A 17,224-nucleotide genomic window follows, 5' to 3' on the forward strand; every position below is an offset into this window, starting at 1 on the left:
CAATTCGACCATGAAGGCCTGATTTACGCAGTCTCCTCTGAACAGTTGATGTTGAGATGTGTCTGTTAGTTGAACTCTGTGAAGCATTTATTTGGGCTGCAATCTGAGGTGCAGGTAACTCTAATGAATTTATCCTCAAGCCCTTAAATTAGAGCTGAGGAGCAGTGAATGTTGGGTTGACCAACCTGTTTAAATAAGAGCTGAGGACCAGTGAATGTTGGGTTGACCAACCTCTCCGTACAATAACAATGGTCTGAGTCATTACTATATCTTCGTATAGTGTGTTATTTTGTGTCTTTTATCACAGAGAAAAGACATGAGAGAATATTGTCAGCTATTACTTCCTTGTTTCTTTCAGGAACAACTACTTCTAAATTATTAACATTACTTTACTAAGAAACTACCACTCTCACTCCTAAATCATTAACATTCTCAAAGAGGTATATATGTAGGGTAAAACCTCATCAACAGGAAAATCACTTTTACTAACTCGCAAAACATACATAAATAATTTTGTATAAAATACTGGGATACATTCTGTATTTCTTCTAAAGAACTATCCAAAGCATTTTGATGTTATTGTCTGTCAAATGAAAAGCTCCACTATCAATGTATTATCAATATAATCTGAGAAAAGTCTAAATTTGAACTATCATTTTGCAAACTGAATGATGTTCAGCTATTGCTTCCATAAATATTGGCGTCTAAGGGGGCGACGAACCCTAAGAAGTGATACAATCTCGGCCTCGTATCTCTCTTCACAATCTTCTGTGTTTTTCCACGACCTCTGAACTTTGCCTGGTTCTGTCTCTGTTCCCATCTGAAACTGATGCAAGATTCCATAAAATAAAAAAACAAACATAATATGGTTTCTAAATTGTTTACAGCCTGTGTACTCATGACCCCATCTCTGACGGTTAAGTTTTTTTATTGACTGGTAGAGAGGTTAAAGAGGTTGGGACGGTGGTTAGTTACCCCGAGGGATCGACCAGTGGGGGTGGAACCATCATCAGGTTATCCATTAGACAGGAGCTTTCTACAATCTGATTCTAAGCAAACAATAAAGAACATTAAATGATGATGCCAAATCACTCTCACACTCTCTTCCTGGTGACTAGCTGGCTTTGCTCCCTCCCCCAAATATATACAAGTGTGACATCCCTGATACTGGCTCTTACATCTGAGGGAAGCATCAGACAGACAGATAAGTCAATCCTCCGAGGTTTAATCAAGGAGAAGATCATAGCACTGGATAGTGCAGGATAGGATATCATTGAAGGACCTTCACAGCAACCTGCAATGAGACAGAGAAGCGATTCAGATGACCACATTAAAGAGCCACACTGAAGCAGCAACAAACCTGAGAGTGGATTACAGATCAAACACTGGAGTAAAGATACAAACACGCAACCAGTGAATTCAAGTGGACAACATAATATCGGTGTTCCCTCTACAGAATAAGCTTTGGTTCAGAGTGCTAGAACCTCGGGCTAAAACACACTGGACTAAACTGGAAATCAGAAGGTTGATCTACTACTGAGCTAAAAACTACTGTTGAGATGCCAGAGGAAGGTATGGAGAACAGCAAGGGGGGAGAGGAGAGACCCAAGTGGAACAACAAGGCAGAGTACCTGCTGACCTGCATTGGCTTCGCAGTGGGGCTGGGCAACGTGTGGCGCTTCCCCTACCTCTGCCAGATTTACGGAGGGGGTATAGATGCTTTTACACAGCTTTTCTTTTCTTTTTCCCCTACAACTTTGTTCATGTTAAAGAAGTCCTCTGGAGACCTGAGTGGTTGTTATGTTTCGGTGACATTCTATAATTTTAACGTTTTAACTCAATTTAATTAACTAAATTCCGTTGTTTAAACACCATTATTCAAATTGAAACTTTTAACATGTACATTCTAACTCCAAATTAACTATTTAAAAAAAATGTAACTCCATTAAACATGTTACCTTTATTTAATATTAATATTATAATATAATACCATTTTCTGTTTGTGTTTCCTTGATTTTAACGTCATTTATATAACATTTTAACTCCATACACTTTTAGGGTATGTCCATTTTGTATTTTATTTTTTATTGTTCTGTTTCTATTTCAAAGTATATCTGGTTCTGTGAAGTATACGCTGCAGTAGCAACTATGACACTTTGCAGACACTTTGTACAGCAGTGTGTCCGACTGCAGCGATGACATCAGAATCCACGTCGGTGCGCTCTTGGCTGTTACATTTGTATGTTTAATCTCGCCTGTGAGAACCACAACCATTAGCACCACTGAGTCTGGTTAGACTGAACTGTACCACAGCTTCTGCCATAGAAACAAACGGAACATGGTTTGGTGTGTCCGTGGTTGCACGTTTACTATGCAGAAAAAACGCTTGTCTCTAGCCCAAAACCGTGAAGAAAATAAAAATAAAGACATATTTTAGTGGAGCAAAATACAATTATTTCTAGAATGGATTCGCGGGACACTCTTAAAGTGGTACACACAAATTATCATCATGAGTAAACGATTATGAAAATAGCGCAAATAAACCCTATTTAATCTATACAGAATGTTTGTCACAAAAAAAAAACTTTATTTGCAGCAGATCAGATGAGATGTAGGTCATTACCACTAAATAAATAATAGGTGTCCACCATCATTTTTTTTTATCCCCAAAAAAGGATGGGAACCACTGCCTGCCTGCCTGCCTGCCTGCCTGCCTGCCTGCCCAACAGTTATTCTACCTGTGACCAATTGAACTGCATATCTTAAATTGTATTGGATCTGGGTCCGGTCTGTAAATCAGGGCTCCAGAATCAAATATTTCCCTGGTGACACTGGTGCTCTTAATTAGGTCTCAAATAGTCAAAGTCCAATCCCAGGAATGCTACTAAAGCTCTATTTAAACTTGGGGCGGCCGGTGACCTTGTTACGGGCCGGAGTTGTCGTAGCAGGCACTTGGAAACTCTCCCTGAATTCCCATGAATTCCAAAAATGGGGTTAAGTTTAGGGTTAGGATTAGGGTTAAGGATTAGGCATGGCTAGTTAGTTGAAATGTTGATGACAGTTAGGTGAACATTTACAAACCAAGCATATATTTAGGAAAGTGTTACCATGATCACAGATCAAAGGCTCCTTTCCAAACGGCACCCTATTCCCTATGGGAAATGGTGAAAAGTACTGTAGATTACGATATGGACACTTAAAAAGCCTAGGGACAACATCGTTCGACTCTGAACTGATTCCACATTAACCTTAGTTTGTCCCGTGTCCCATTTCTCCTCTCTCAAGGTGCGTTTCTGATCCCCTACCTGATCGCCCTGGTGTTTCAGGGTCTGCCTCTGCTCTACTTGGAGCTGGCTATAGGACAGAGGCTCCGCATGGGCAGCATCGGAGTCTGGAACTCCATATCCCCCTATCTGGGAGGAGTAGGTAGGTGATGAAACCCTGATGAAGACAGTTTAGCTGTTGAAACGTTGGTTTAATCAATTATTTAATTGGAGTCAATCAATTAAAAGTGCAGGTTTTTTTTCTTCTCAGGAGTAGGTGGGTGGCCAAAACTAACACCCAGACAGGAAACATCCTCGACTAGCTGCTGTTTGGTGTTTCTGATCTACTATCCCATGTCCATCAGGTGTTGCCTCAATGGTGGTGTCCTTCTGTGTGAGTCTGTTCTACAACACTATAGTGGCCTGGGTCCTCTGGTACCTCTTCAACTCCTTCCAGGAACCCCTGCCCTGGAGCCAATGTCCCCTCAACCACAACAACACAGGTATGAGGCGCTTTGAGAACATCAATTGGTAGAAAAGCGCTACAGTTGAAGTCGGAAGTTTACACAAACTTAGGTTGGAGTCATGAAAACTCGTTTTTCAACCACTCCACATATTTCTTGTTAACAAACTTTAGTTTTGGCAAGTCGGTTAGGACATCTACTTTGTGCATTACACAAGCAATTTTGTAACACTCGTTTACAGATCACAATTCCAGTGGATCAGAAGTTTACATACATTAAGTGGACTGTGCCTTTAAACAGCTTGGAAAATTCCAGAAAATTATGTCATGGCTTTAGAAGCTTCTGATAGGCTGATTGAGTCCTTTGGAGGTGTAGCTGTGGATGTATTTCAAGGCCTACCTTCAAACTCAGTGCCTCTTTGTTTGACATCATGGGAAAATCTAAAGAAATCAGCCAAGACCCCAGAAAAACAATTGTAGACCTCCACAAGTCTGGTTCATACTTGGGAGCAATTTCCAAACACCCGAAGGTACCACGTTCATCTGTACAAACAATAGTACGCAAGTATAAACACCATGGGACCAAGCAGCCGTCATACCGCTCAGGAAGAAGACGTGTTCTGTCTCTTAGAGATGAGCGTACTTTGGTGCGAAAAGTGCAAATCAATCCCAGAACAACAGCAAAGGACCTTGTGAAGATGCTTGAGGAAACAGGTACAAAAGTATCTATATCCACAGTAAAACGAGTCCTATATCGACACAACCTGAAAGGCCGCTCAGCAAGGAAGAAGATACCGCTCCAAAACCGCCCTAAAAAAGCCAGACTACAGTTTGCAACTGCACATGGGGACACAAATATCGTACTTTTTGGAGAAATGTCCTCTGGTCTGATTAAACAAAAGTACAACTGTTTGGCCATAATGACCATTGTTATGTTTGGAGGAAAAAGGGGGAGGCTTGCAAGCCGAAGAACACCATCCCAACCGTGAAGCATGGGGGTGGCAGCATCATGTTGTGGGGGTGGCAGCATCATGTTGTGGGGGTGGCAGCATCATGTTGTGGGGGTGCTTTGCTGCAGAAGGGACTGGTGCGTTTAAAAAAATAGATGGCATCATGAGGTAGGAAAAGTATATGGATATATTGAAGCAACATCTCAAGACAAGTTCAATTTTGGTCGCAAATGGGTCTTCCAAATGGACAATGACCCTAAGCATACTTCCAAAGTTGTGGCAAAATGGCTGAAGGACAACAAAGTCAAGGTATTGGAGTGGCCATCACAAAGCCCTGACCTCAATCCTAGAGAAAACTTGTGGGCAGAACTCAAAAAGTGTGTGCGAGCAAAGAGGCCTACAAACCTGACTCAGTTACACCAGCTCTGTCAAGAGGAATGGGCCAAAAATTCACCCAACTTTTTGTGGCAAGCTTGTGGAAGGCTACCCGAAACGTTTGACCCAAGAAAAACAATTTAAAGGCAATGCTACTAAATACTAATTGAGTGTATGTAAACTTCTGACCCACTGGGAATGCGATGAAATAAATAAAAGCTGAAATAAATCATTCTCTAACATTATTCTGACATTTCACATCCGTAAAATCAAGTTTTGATCCTAACTGTCCTAAAACAGGGAATTTGTACTAGGATTAAATGTCAGGAATTGTTGAACAGTGAGTTTAAATGTATTTGGATAAGGTTTATGTAAACTTCCGACTTCAACTGTATTTATATATTCTTACTCCATTCCTTTCAATGATAATTTGAACCAGGGTACGTGGAGGAGTGTGTAGAAAGCACGCCGGTCAACTACTTCTGGTACCGTCAGACCCTGAACATCACTCCTAACATGGAGACCAGTGGCTCTCTACAGTGGTGGATGGTGGTCAGCTTAGCTACCGCCTGGTCTATTGTTTACATCTGCTTTATCAGGGGGATCGAGACCATCGGCAAGGTGAGATGCAGACATTTTACCTCTGGGGGGGGGTAAAGGACCGGTGCTACTTGGATCTGTGCCAGTATTTTAGAGGACAAAAAATGTAAATATTATTAAATGGTTATGAATGACAATTCATAAAGGCAATAAGAATGTGTTGGTCTTTGTTTTCCGCTATGGCAGACTTGGCTTCTAAAACATTATAATTACATTAGCCAACTTTGGAATTATGATATTTGTTGAAGTTTTTTGTTGCAGTGTGCAAGCAGCTCTAAACAACATGCTCTTTAATTTCTTGTCGTACTACAGGCTGTGTACGTCACAGCAACGTTCCCCTACCTGGTTCTAACCATCTTTCTGGTGAGAGCCCTGACCCTTCCTGGATCATCTGAAGGTCTGATCTACCTGTTCACACCTGACGTAAGTCCTCTGTCTCTCTGTCTGCCTGCCTGCCTGCCTGCCTGCCTGCCTGCCTGTCTGTCTGTCTGCCTGCCTGCCTGCCTGCCTGCCTGCCTGCCTGCCTGCCTGCCTGAGAGAGAGAGGGAGAGACAGAGGGAAAGTGACTTGTCTTGACAATCCACCTCATTTGTAATATTGTCTGCCTGTGTGTCTCATCAGTGGGAGATCCTGAAGAACCCCCAGGTATGGCTGGATGCTGCCACTCAGATCTTCTTCTCTCTGTCAGTGGCCTTTGGTGGACTCATCTCATTCTCCAGTTACAACAGCCAGAAGTGAGCTCGGTGGTCAATCATTATTAGTAACATCAACCTTTATGGGTCCAGCATGTCAGTCGTCCCCCAAGGCTTTTAATTTGCCACATCGTTCACCTCCCTTGACAAGCCTCCCTCGCTGTTTCACCATTGACCAATAATTTGCATTCACTTCACTCTGTTTTTTGTTGTTGTGTGTGTGTTTGGTCAGGAATAACTGTGAAAGGGATGCTGTTTTAGTGGGGGTTATAAACAGTGCTACATCTATCTATGCCTCCATCCCCATCTTTGCCATCCTGGGATTCAAGGCCCACACCAACTATGTCACCTGTCTGAATGGGTAGGTGTGATAAAATGCTTATTTGGCAACATTTGCTAAATCATGAAAATAGTTTGCAGTCAAGTTGTTAAACCTTTATATTCTACCTTGTGTGTTTGATATCCTCTGGAAAAACAGATGCAAACTCAACTAAAACAAATAACCAATATGTTTCTCTTGTAACTTACAGTAACATCTTAGCACTGACCAATGAGTTTGATATTAGCGACATGAACATAACGGTTGAAAACTACGAGCAGTGGTTTGACTCTTTAAATGGAACACATCCATCTAGAGTATCCGATCTCACCCTGAAGACATGTGACCTGCAAACCTTCTTGGATCAGGTACTATACTCAGGAGTTTAACTACCTCAGGGCAACTACAACAAAAAACGACCTCAGGACAAACGTGGGTTGAGTCAAGTTTTCTTGTTATTCAACCTACCATCGCTGCATAAAAGAAGCTAATTGGTTGTCTTGTTTCCATCTCTCTCCATCCTCCCTACAGAGTGCGTCTGGTACTGGGTTAGCATTCATCGTATTCACAGAAGCGGTGATATCGATGCCTGGCTCTCAGGTATGGCCTGACTCTTTTTATTTTATTAGTTCTTTTTTTTAAACTATAGTTAAAATACAGTGTTAAACCCAGTTAAATACATCTGGATCTCATTAGATGTCTGATTGACCAGGGGTGTGTGCTGTGTTGTTGTGAATCCTGTCTGATTGACCAGGGGTGTGGGCTGTTGTTGTTGTGAATCCTGTCTGATTGACCAGGGGTGTGGGCTGTTGTTGATGTGATTCCTGTCTGATTGACCAGGGGTGTGTGCTGTGTTGTTGATGTGATTCCTGTCTGATTGACCAGGGGTGTGGGCTGTTGTTGTTGTGAATCCTGTCTGATTGACCAGGGGTGTGGGCTGTTGTTGTTGTGAATCCTGTCTGATTGACCAGGGGTGTGGGCTGTTGTTGATGTGATTCCTGTCTGATTGACCAGGGGTGTGGGCTGTTGTTGATGTGATTCCTGTCTGATTGACCAGGGGTGTGGGCTGTTGTTGTTGTGAATCCTGTCTGATTGACCAGGGGTGTGTGCTGTGTTGTTGATGTGATTCCTGTCTGATTGACCAGGGGTGTGGGCTGTTGTTGTTGTGAATCCTGTCTGATTGACCAGGGGTGTGGGCTGTTGTTGATGTGATTCCTGTCTGATTGACCAGGGGTGTGGGCTGTTGTTGATGTGATTCCTGTCTGATTGACCAGGGGTGTGGGCTGTTGTTGTTGTGAATCCTGTCTGATTGACCAGGGGTGTGGGCTGGTTGTGTGTGCTGTGTTGTTGATGTGATTCCTGTCTGATTGACCAGGGGTGTGGGCTGTTGTTGATGTGATTCCTGTCTGATTGACCAGGGGTGTGGGCTGTTGTTGATGTGATTCCTGTCTGATTGACCAGGGGTGTGGGCTGTTGTTGATGTGATTCCTGTCTGATTGACCAGGTGTGGGCTGTGCTCTTTTTCATCATGCTGTTCAGCCTGGGTCTGTCCTCCATGTTTGGTAATCTGGAGGGCGTCCTCACACCCCTTCATGACCTCAAACTGGTGCCCAAGTGGATGCCCAATGAGCTCTTCACAGGTAAAAGCCAAAAAGGAAATGATCAGATTTTAGAATGTTTCGATATTGAATAATGTAGGACAGACTGCAGCCCTGGTTTACCCCTTGCCAATGTGTGACAAATAACTGTTTGTTTGGGTATGATCTTAACACCATAGTGGTTTTCTCCGTCTCTTCCCACTTTCTCTTTCTTTCCCCCCCTCGTTTGCTTTTTCTCTCTGCAGCGTTGATCTGCCTGGTATCGTTCCTGGTGGCTCTGATATTCACTATGGGTTCGGGGAACTACTGGTTGGAGATCTTTAACAGTTACGTGGGCTCTGTACCTCTCCTCATCATCGCCTTCTTTGAGATCATCGCTGTGGCATACATCTATGGAATAGGACGGTAAGAGCCTCATAATACTATAGTTGTCCTGGTGTGAACTGTACTGAGCGTCTTCCCACTGGGCACACACACTGGTTGAATGACTTTGAACCAATGTGGTATAGGGTGGCCTAGTGGGGCGGCAGGGTAGCCTAGTGGTTAGAGCGTTGGGCTAGTAACCGGAAGGTTGCAAGTTCAAATCCCCGAGCTGACAAGGTACAAATCTGTCGTTCTACATTTACATTTAAGTCATTTAGCAGACGCTCTTATCCAGAGCGGCTTACAAATTGGTGCATTCACCTTATGACATCCAGTGGAACAGTAGTGCATCTAAATCTTTTAAGGGGGGGTGAGAGGGATTACTTTATCTTATCCTAGGTATTCCTTAAAGAGGTGGGGTTTCAGGTGTCTCCAGAAGGTGGTGATTGACTCCGCTGTCCTGGCGTCGTGAGGGAGTTCTGCCCCTGAACAGGCAGTTAACCCACTGTTCCTAGGCCGTCATTGAAAATAAGAATTTGTTCTTAACTGACTTGCCTGGTTAAATAAAGGGAAAATAAAAAATAAAAAATAGATGTTGAATTGACATCTGTGCCTCAGTGTATTTTCTTTAGAATGGGGCAGATTGCTAGGATCCTCTCAGAGGAACATGTCTGTCTCCCCATATGTCTGTTGTTAAAACCTTTAAATATAGCAGTTCACCTTATCTTTGGGTTCAGCATTTTCCACTTGAGCAAATGTATGATTCCCGACACAATCCACTTGTGACCGATTGGGTATTAACCCTGGATCATCTGCAAGTCCTTGATCCTGGGTCACCTGCAAGTCTTTGATCCTGGGACATCTGCAAGTCCTTGATCCCAGGACATCTGCGAGTCCTTGATCCAGGGTCACCTGCGAGTCCTTGATCCCAGGACTTCTGCAAGGCCTTGATCAAGGGTCATCTGCAAGTCCTTGATCCTGGGACATCTGCAAGTCCTTGATCCTGGGACATCTGCAAGTCCTTGATCCCAGGACATCTGCGAGTCCTTGATCCAGGGTCACCTGCGAGTCCTTGATCCCAGGACTTCTGCAAGGCCTTGATCAAGGGTCATCTGCAAGTCCTTGATCCTGGGACATCTGCAAGTCCATGATACAGGGCCACCTGCACTGCCACTTGCAGATGTCCCAGATGTCCTGGGATCAAGGACCTGCAGATATCCCGGGATCAAGGACTTGCAGATGACCCAGGATTAAAATAGCCTTGTGGTTAGAGTGTTGGGCTAGTAACCGAAAGTTTGCAAGTTCAAATCCCCGAGCTGACAAGGTACAAATCTGTTGTTCTGCCCCTGTAACCCACTGTTCCTAGGCCGTCATTAAAAATAAGAATTTGTTCTTAACTGAGTAAAGGTCCAAAAAATATATTTTTCAAAACAATCGGTCACGAGTGGATTATGTCGGGAATCGTAAATGTGCTAAAGTTGTGGAAAAATCTGAACCCAAAGATAAGGTGAACTGATATATTTAATGGTTTAATAGACCAACAACAGACATATGGGGAGACAGATGCCTGTCTACTCTTTCATCGGATCCTCTGCCATCTCTTCTCCTCTCTTCTGTCTGCGCCTGTAATGACGTGTTATTTTTAAAGCCTCTTCTGACACGTTTCTGTCTCCGTAGGTTCAGTGATGACTTGGAGTTCATGACAGGACATAGACCCAACATCTTCTGGAAGGTTTGCTGGTTGGTCATCAGCCCTCTGATGCTGATCGTGGTGTTGGTGGCATACGTTGCCGTCCAGGCCCAGACACATCCCACCTACCCAGCATGGAATCCTGACTATGTAAGACCAAGAGTGCAAAAATTCGGTAACTTTCCCAAGTTTTCAAGAAATCCTGGTTGAAGGATTCCGGATTACCTGCTTATTCCGTCCTGATTCAGGGAATCTTCAAACAGGGATTTCTGGTAAACATGGGAATTTTGTGAATATCTATCAGGAACATGTACGAGGTATTAGTGTGGAGCATTTTAAGTATTCTCGTCAGATCAGCTAGGCTGTAGGTGTAATTTAAGAGGCTCAATAGTAGTGCGGGAATAGGGTTTCATTTGAGAGACAGCCACAGTTAGATGACTACATAGTACTCACCTAATAAGCAGTACACTACATTAGGTGTCATTTGCGATTTCCCTGTGAGATGTCATTTGTTGCAAAGCAATTATATTTTCTGATTCTAATTCTGTCTTTGCAGGTGAACTTCCCCAACACAGAGGTTCTGCCGTATCCAGACTGGGTGTTTGCCATCTGTGTCCTGCTGTCTTCAGTACCAGTTATCTCCATCCCTCTGGTGGCCATCTACAGACTCATCTGCTGCATGTCAGGAAGACACTCTGAAGACCGTCTCCACAACGATCCGAATCCTTACGCCAACGAAGGCTACGTTGTAGAGAGCTAGACCCTAAAGACACTCTATTTCTATCTATCCTCATCTGAGCAACACTGTAAAACAACGCTGAGGTGAAGTAATTGCCTCACATCAACTGATCTTGACATTCCTTACACTCATGAATCAAAAGGGTGTTTATTTGTTTTTATTTCGTAATAATGAAGGACGGACGATCGGTTGCACTCAATTTGAACAGTGATTTTTTTTTAAATGTTTCCAGAAGTAGTTTTTTTGTCTTTTGGGTGACACAAAGAGGATTGGAGAGCTGAGAAGCAGTGAATGTTGGGTGTACCAATTTTGACCAATTAAAAATTGAATTGTTGGTCAAAGTATTTTTTTTGTATTTTTTCTCACACAGAACATAAAGATAAGAGCTCATTTAAACAGCATAGAGCTTTCTGTGTAAAGATAGTGTCTGTGACATTATGTTTTCTACTGGAAATGAAATTACATCTCTGATATCAAATGTACTTCCTTATTTCTTTCATAGGTCCTACCACTCCTAAATCATAAACATTAGATATAATACAGCAATTAGATGGAGATTTAACCTAGGCGTTGAAACCACAGTATGACAACATGAAAAGATACTTTTGGTTTTACTAAAGCACAAAACATAAATAACTTGTATTACATATTGGTAGTGTGCAATATTACTTTATTTCAGTCACATAGCACTGACACATAGCCTAGTAGACCGATCTGTTTGCACTTTAGCTAGCTACCTCCTCTGTCCTGTCTTTTGTCATGGCACTTTAGCTAGCTAACTCCTCTGTCTGTTGTCATGGCACTTTAGCTAGCTACCTCCTCTGTCCTGTCTGTTGTCATGGCACTTTAGCTACCTAACTCCTCTGTCCTGTCTGTTGTCATGGCACGTTAGCTAGCTAACTCCTCTGTCTGAAAAAGAGGTGTGGGCTCATAAGATATTCTGCCCAGCAACAACTACACCTGCTAACGGGAGCGCCTGGGGCTGGGACCAGCCTGTGCGCCAACGATAGGCTGAGTGAGTCTAAACCACGCTCAGCCTCTACTTTGATAGGCCAGCTCAGAAGCGGGAACTACTTATATCAGAGTACATTAGAAGAACTTTGTCAGGAACTAGTTAGTTCTCTGTACTGTCCTGTGTGGTGTTACAGTGAACCCGTATATATGAAAATTGCATTTACCATTTATTGCTTGACTAATAATAAAGACATAGAAGATTCTCGGTGTCTCCGTGTCACCTTCTGTCCTGATGCCAGATTCGATTGACGCAACCCTAACATTAGCTAACTCCTCTGTCCTGTCCGTTGTTATGGCACTTTAGCTAGCTAACTCCTCTGTCCTGTCTGTTGTCATGGCACTTTAGCTAGCTATTTCCTCTGTCCTGTCCGTTGTCATGGAACTTTAGCTAGCTAACTCCGCTGTCCTGTCCGTTGTCATGGCACTTTAGCTACCTAACTCCTCTATCCTGTCTGTTGTCATGGCACTTTAGCTACCTAACTCCTCTGTCATGTCTGTTGTCATGGCACTTTAGCTACCTAACTCCTCTGTCCTGTCTGTTGTCATGGCACTTTAGCTACCTAACTCCTCTGTCCTGTCTGTTGTCATGGCACTTTAGCTAGCTAACTCCTCTGTCCTGTCTGTTGTCATGGCACGTTAGCTAGCTAACTCCTCTGTCCTGTCCGTTGCCATGGCACTTTAGCTAGCTAACTCCTCTGTCTGTTGTCATGGCACTTTAGCTAGCTAACTCCTCTGTCCTGTCTGTTGTCATGGCAAATGCTAGAAAAAACGAAATATGACACTCTTTGATGCGATGAATCAACAGGACAAAGTCCAAAGATAGAGATGGGAGGAGGTTTTGTCTTGTTGATTTCACATTCAATCTTTATAGATTTTTTACATGCCATGTTAAAGAGAGACTTTTATGATCCTTATCTCTCTACTGTTTTATATCAATTTAATGATGTTTTGCTCTCTCTCTCTCTCTCTCTCTCTCTCTCTCTCTGTCTGTCTCTCTCTCTCTCTCTCTCTCTCTCTCTCTCTCTCTCTCTCTCTCTCTCTCAAATGATCTTGTGAAAGAGATCAGGTTGTTTGTGCCAAGTCAAGGATCTGCCAAACCTCATCACTGCATCCCTAGTTAGACCATAACCTGGGATGGTCAAATAAACCAACCACGACCACTCTCCGACTATAACTTACACCTGGTACTATTTCCACTTGCTTTAAAGTACATTGGTATAAAAAAATAAGGTAGAGCCAAAACAGAATATTAAAACAAATACTAAATGCCCATATATAAACAGATGCAACAAGACTCCTGCAGAAACCCTGGTACACTGCAGTGTTTATTGGCCGTGGAGGAGGGGGCTGAGATTCTCGACTAGGCCCGGATGGCCTTGAAGTCCTCAGGTGTTTTGGGTAGCCTGTCTGACTCGTGCTAGTCTGAAACCACCCAGCTAGTCTGAAACCACGCTGCTTATGAGAGCTAAGATGAACTATGGTTTTTGCTTTCTAATAACAAAGTCAAGTTCAATCATTAACCCCAATTTGTGTGCTAAATGAATAATTAGCACTAACTTTGCTCTCACATCAGTGCTGATATTGCCACTGTGGTCATTTGTCACATGGCTATTTATTGTCTACTAAGCGGGCCTCTCACCTGTAAAGACAATACTACACGACACCACTTCGATACAGCTATGACCGGAAGTTACCTTTTTGTAGCAGGTTAGGAGAGCATTTTCACTAAACGCTAACCCTTTTCCTAACCTTAACCAAATTCTCTTGACCGGCTATGTTATTTAACCTAACCTGCTGCATAAGTTCTCCTAACCTGCTACGAAACAAAAAGTCACTTCCTGTAGTAGCTCTAACGAAGTGGTAGTTTAAAGGAACACCACCAAGGGTCTGACAAGGAGGCTACTGGAAAACTACAAGCACATGGGAAAACACTGGAGACCTTTTCACACATTGACCATTAACCCAAATGAGCTACTGCGACTTTACACTCTCGTCAGATCTGATATTGGCACTTTTGACTTGGACCCCGTGACTCTTATGCAACTGTGTTGTTTGCTGTCTCTTTCCTTGCCCCGAGCTGGGCTCAACCAGGTACCCTCTGAACACATCGACAACGACCACAAAACGTCTTTACTCCACAAAAGCAAAGGGAAACAACTGCTTCTGGGTTTTAGAACGGGTGAGGATGTAACCTTCCCACTGCTAACTAGGTGGCCCATTTCACATCGGCTGCACCGACTGACTCTACTGGAAAACTATATAGTGGACACGGGGAAAAAACACAGGAGACTCGTAGAGCGCCCTCACACATTAACCATGTGCTTCAGATCAGACACTGGAGTAAAGATACCAACACCCAACCAGTGAATTCAAGTGGACAACAGAATATCTGTGTTCCCTCTACAGAATAAGCGTTGGTTCAGAGTGCTAGAACCTCGGGCTAAAACACACTGGACTAAACTGGAAATCAGAAGGTTGATCTACTACTGAGCTAAAAACTACTGTTGAGATGCCAGAGGAAGGTATGGAGAACAGCAAGGGGGGAGAGGAGAGACCCAAGTGGAACAACAAGGCAGAGTACCTGCTGACCTGCATTGGCTTCGCTGTTGGAGTGGGCAACGTGTGGCGCTTCCCCTACCTCTGCCAGATTTACGGAGGGGGTATAGATGCTTTTACACATCTTTTCTTTTGTTTTTCCTCCTACAACTTTGTTCACTTCCTCTCAATTTAACAGTTTAACTCCATGCATGTTTTTTCTATGGTATATTTGAAGATGATTTTATTATGGTATCAGAGATAACTCCTAACATCTTCATCTCTTAGATAAAAAACCTTCAAGCCTCAATCTTGTGATTTCTGTCCATGGTGCATCAATATGTACTGTGCAGACCAACTAGATCATGTTTGAGGATACAGAGGAACTGACAGAGGTTAAACATGATCTACTCGGTTTCTATATCTGAATATGTAATGAACAGAAACTGCAAGATTGTGGCTTAGAAGTGTTATCTATAATATGCCATCCATACAACACCAGGCTTCTATTCTCATAGGCTCTCCTACAACATCAGGCTTCTAATCTCATAGGCTCTGTGTCCTATACGATTTGCCCAAATGTGGCTGGGTGACTTCACACTAAATGTCATGTAGCTTGCTCATACTTCAAGTTATCAGTCTGAAACTTTGCACATGCACTGCTGCCCTCTTGTGGACACCATCGTAATTACAACCAGAGTGATGGCTAGAACTGGGACCCTGTTGTGTGGGACTTTTGTTGCATTTCAAAGATGGTGGTAGAAAAAAAAAAAGAAAAAAAAATATTTTTTTATTTTTATTTTCTTCTACCATATCTATTGTGTTATATTCTCCTACCTTCAATTCAGATTTCCACAAACTTAAAAGTGTTTCCTTTCAAATGGTACCAAGAATATGCATATCCTTGAGGTCAGGCAGTTAAATTTGGGTATGTCATTTTAGGCGAAATTAGAAAAAAAAGGGGGGCTATCCCTAAGAAAAGCCGTTAATACATTCTTAAGGCTAGGAAGCACTATTTTCACGACCGGATGAAAAGTGTGCCCAAAGTAAACTGCCTGCTACTCAGGCCCAGATGCTAGGATATGCATATCATTGGTAGAGTTGGATAGAAAACACTCGAAAGTTTCTAAAACTGTTAAAAAAAATTGGCAGGCAAAACCCCGAGGACAAACCATCCAGGAAAACAAAATGTTTGAGGTCACTCTCTTTTTAATGGCTTTTCTTTGGGGATCGAGGTTTTCTAAGGCACTTGCTTGCAGTTCCTATCACTTCCACTGGATGTCAACAGTCTTTAGAAATTGGTTGATGTTTTTCCTTTGAGAAATGAAGAAGTAGGGCAGTTCAGAACGAGGGTCGAGTGTAGTGTACTGTTGTGGTTGGGGTGTGTGACCCGAAAGCTCCACTTTGTTTTTATCCGCTATTGAACACAGTTTATTCCGTCTTAAATTTTATCGATTATTTACATGTAAAAATACCCAAAGTTGGATTAGGGAAGTTGTTTGAAATGTCTGGGGGGGGAGTCAATGTAAATTGTCCGGTAGCTATTTTATTAATTGGGAGAGACGAAGGTCGAGTCATGGGTCCTCTGAAACCCGCCTGGCCACCTACTTCTTATCACACCGCCTGCTGGACCCGGATGTCAGCCACACCAACGTGTCAGAGGAAACACCGTTCGACTGATGATCGGGGTCAGCTTGCAGGCGCCCGGCCTTGTCACAAGGAGTCACTAGACCACGATGAGCCAAGGAAAGTCCCACCGGCCAAACCCTGCCCTACCCCGTACAGCGCTAGGCCAATTGTGCGCCGTCCTATGGGGCTCCCGGTCACGGCCGGTTGTGACACAGGCTGGGATCGAACCCCAGGCTGTTGTGGCGCCTCAGCACTGTGGTGCAGTGCTTTTGACTGATGCTCCACCCAGGACCCTTGACGTTTTGATTTATATAACCTATCAGAAAGAGCAAATAGTAAAGTTTAAAAAATACCAACATTTGCCAAACAATTCTCAAAATTGAGCAGATTGGGATCTTTTTTTCAAAATATCACATATGGAGAATAACTGCAATTCCATGCATTCCACAAGTAAGAACTCACAGCAGCATATTGTCTAGCAGCACAGAACATAATGAAACAAAACAACTATTCTGTTCTTTTGAAATACATTTTCTTGGTTTCATGTTTCTTTAAGAACTGACAAAAAAAAATAATAATGTGTTATGTTGTCGTTTTTTTGTTTTAAAAAATGCTATTTTGCTCTTTGAAAGAATAAAAAAAGTGAAAATCAAATCAAACTTTATTTGTCAAATTTGCCGACTTCAACAGGTGTAGGTAGACCTTACAGTGAAATGCTGAATACAACAGGTGTAGGTAGACCTTACCATGAAATGCTTACTTACAAGCCTTTAACAACAACAATGCAGGTCAAGAAAGAGTTGAGAAAATGTTTACCAAATAAACTACAGTAAAAAAATATATAAAAAGTAGCACAATAAAATAACAATAACGAGGCTATATACAGGAGGTAGCGGTATCGAGTCAATGTGCAGGGGTACAGATTAGTTGAGCTAATTTGTACATGTAGGTAGGGGTAAAGTGACGAATATACTTTTTTAGGAAACAGACTGAG

The 17,224-nt window shown here is 42.8% G+C and overlaps 2 protein-coding genes across 2 annotated transcripts in view; both read left to right on the forward strand.

Moving 5' to 3' along the window:
- Positions 1-1,151: 1,151 nt before the first annotated feature.
- On the forward strand, positions 1,152-12,269 carry slc6a18 (solute carrier family 6 member 18). The gene is made up of 13 exons (XM_029650542.2): positions 1,152-1,710; positions 3,286-3,426; positions 3,629-3,766; positions 5,491-5,672; positions 5,964-6,074; positions 6,273-6,385; positions 6,576-6,704; positions 6,874-7,030; positions 7,194-7,262; positions 8,167-8,302; positions 8,506-8,665; positions 10,301-10,463; positions 10,870-12,269. Exons 1-13 carry the CDS (start codon positions 1,560-1,562, stop codon positions 11,071-11,073), a joined length of 1,854 nt encoding a protein of 617 aa, XP_029506402.1. The 5' UTR covers positions 1,152-1,559; the 3' UTR covers positions 11,074-12,269.
- Positions 12,270-14,070: 1,801 nt separating this feature from the next.
- Positions 14,071-17,224, forward strand: part of LOC115121449 (sodium-dependent neutral amino acid transporter B(0)AT1-like) — a 41,383-nt gene continuing 38,229 nt past the window's right edge. Inside the window, exon 1 of the mRNA XM_065020133.1 lies at positions 14,071-14,726. Coding sequence (XP_064876205.1) covers positions 14,576-14,726 — 151 coding nt within the window. The 5' untranslated portion in view covers positions 14,071-14,575. The remainder of the gene's footprint in view (positions 14,727-17,224) is intronic.

The sequence above is a fragment of the Oncorhynchus nerka genome, linkage group LG7 (assembly GCF_034236695.1).
Source record: "Oncorhynchus nerka isolate Pitt River linkage group LG7, Oner_Uvic_2.0, whole genome shotgun sequence".
Classification (NCBI taxonomy): domain Eukaryota; kingdom Metazoa; phylum Chordata; class Actinopteri; order Salmoniformes; family Salmonidae; genus Oncorhynchus; species Oncorhynchus nerka.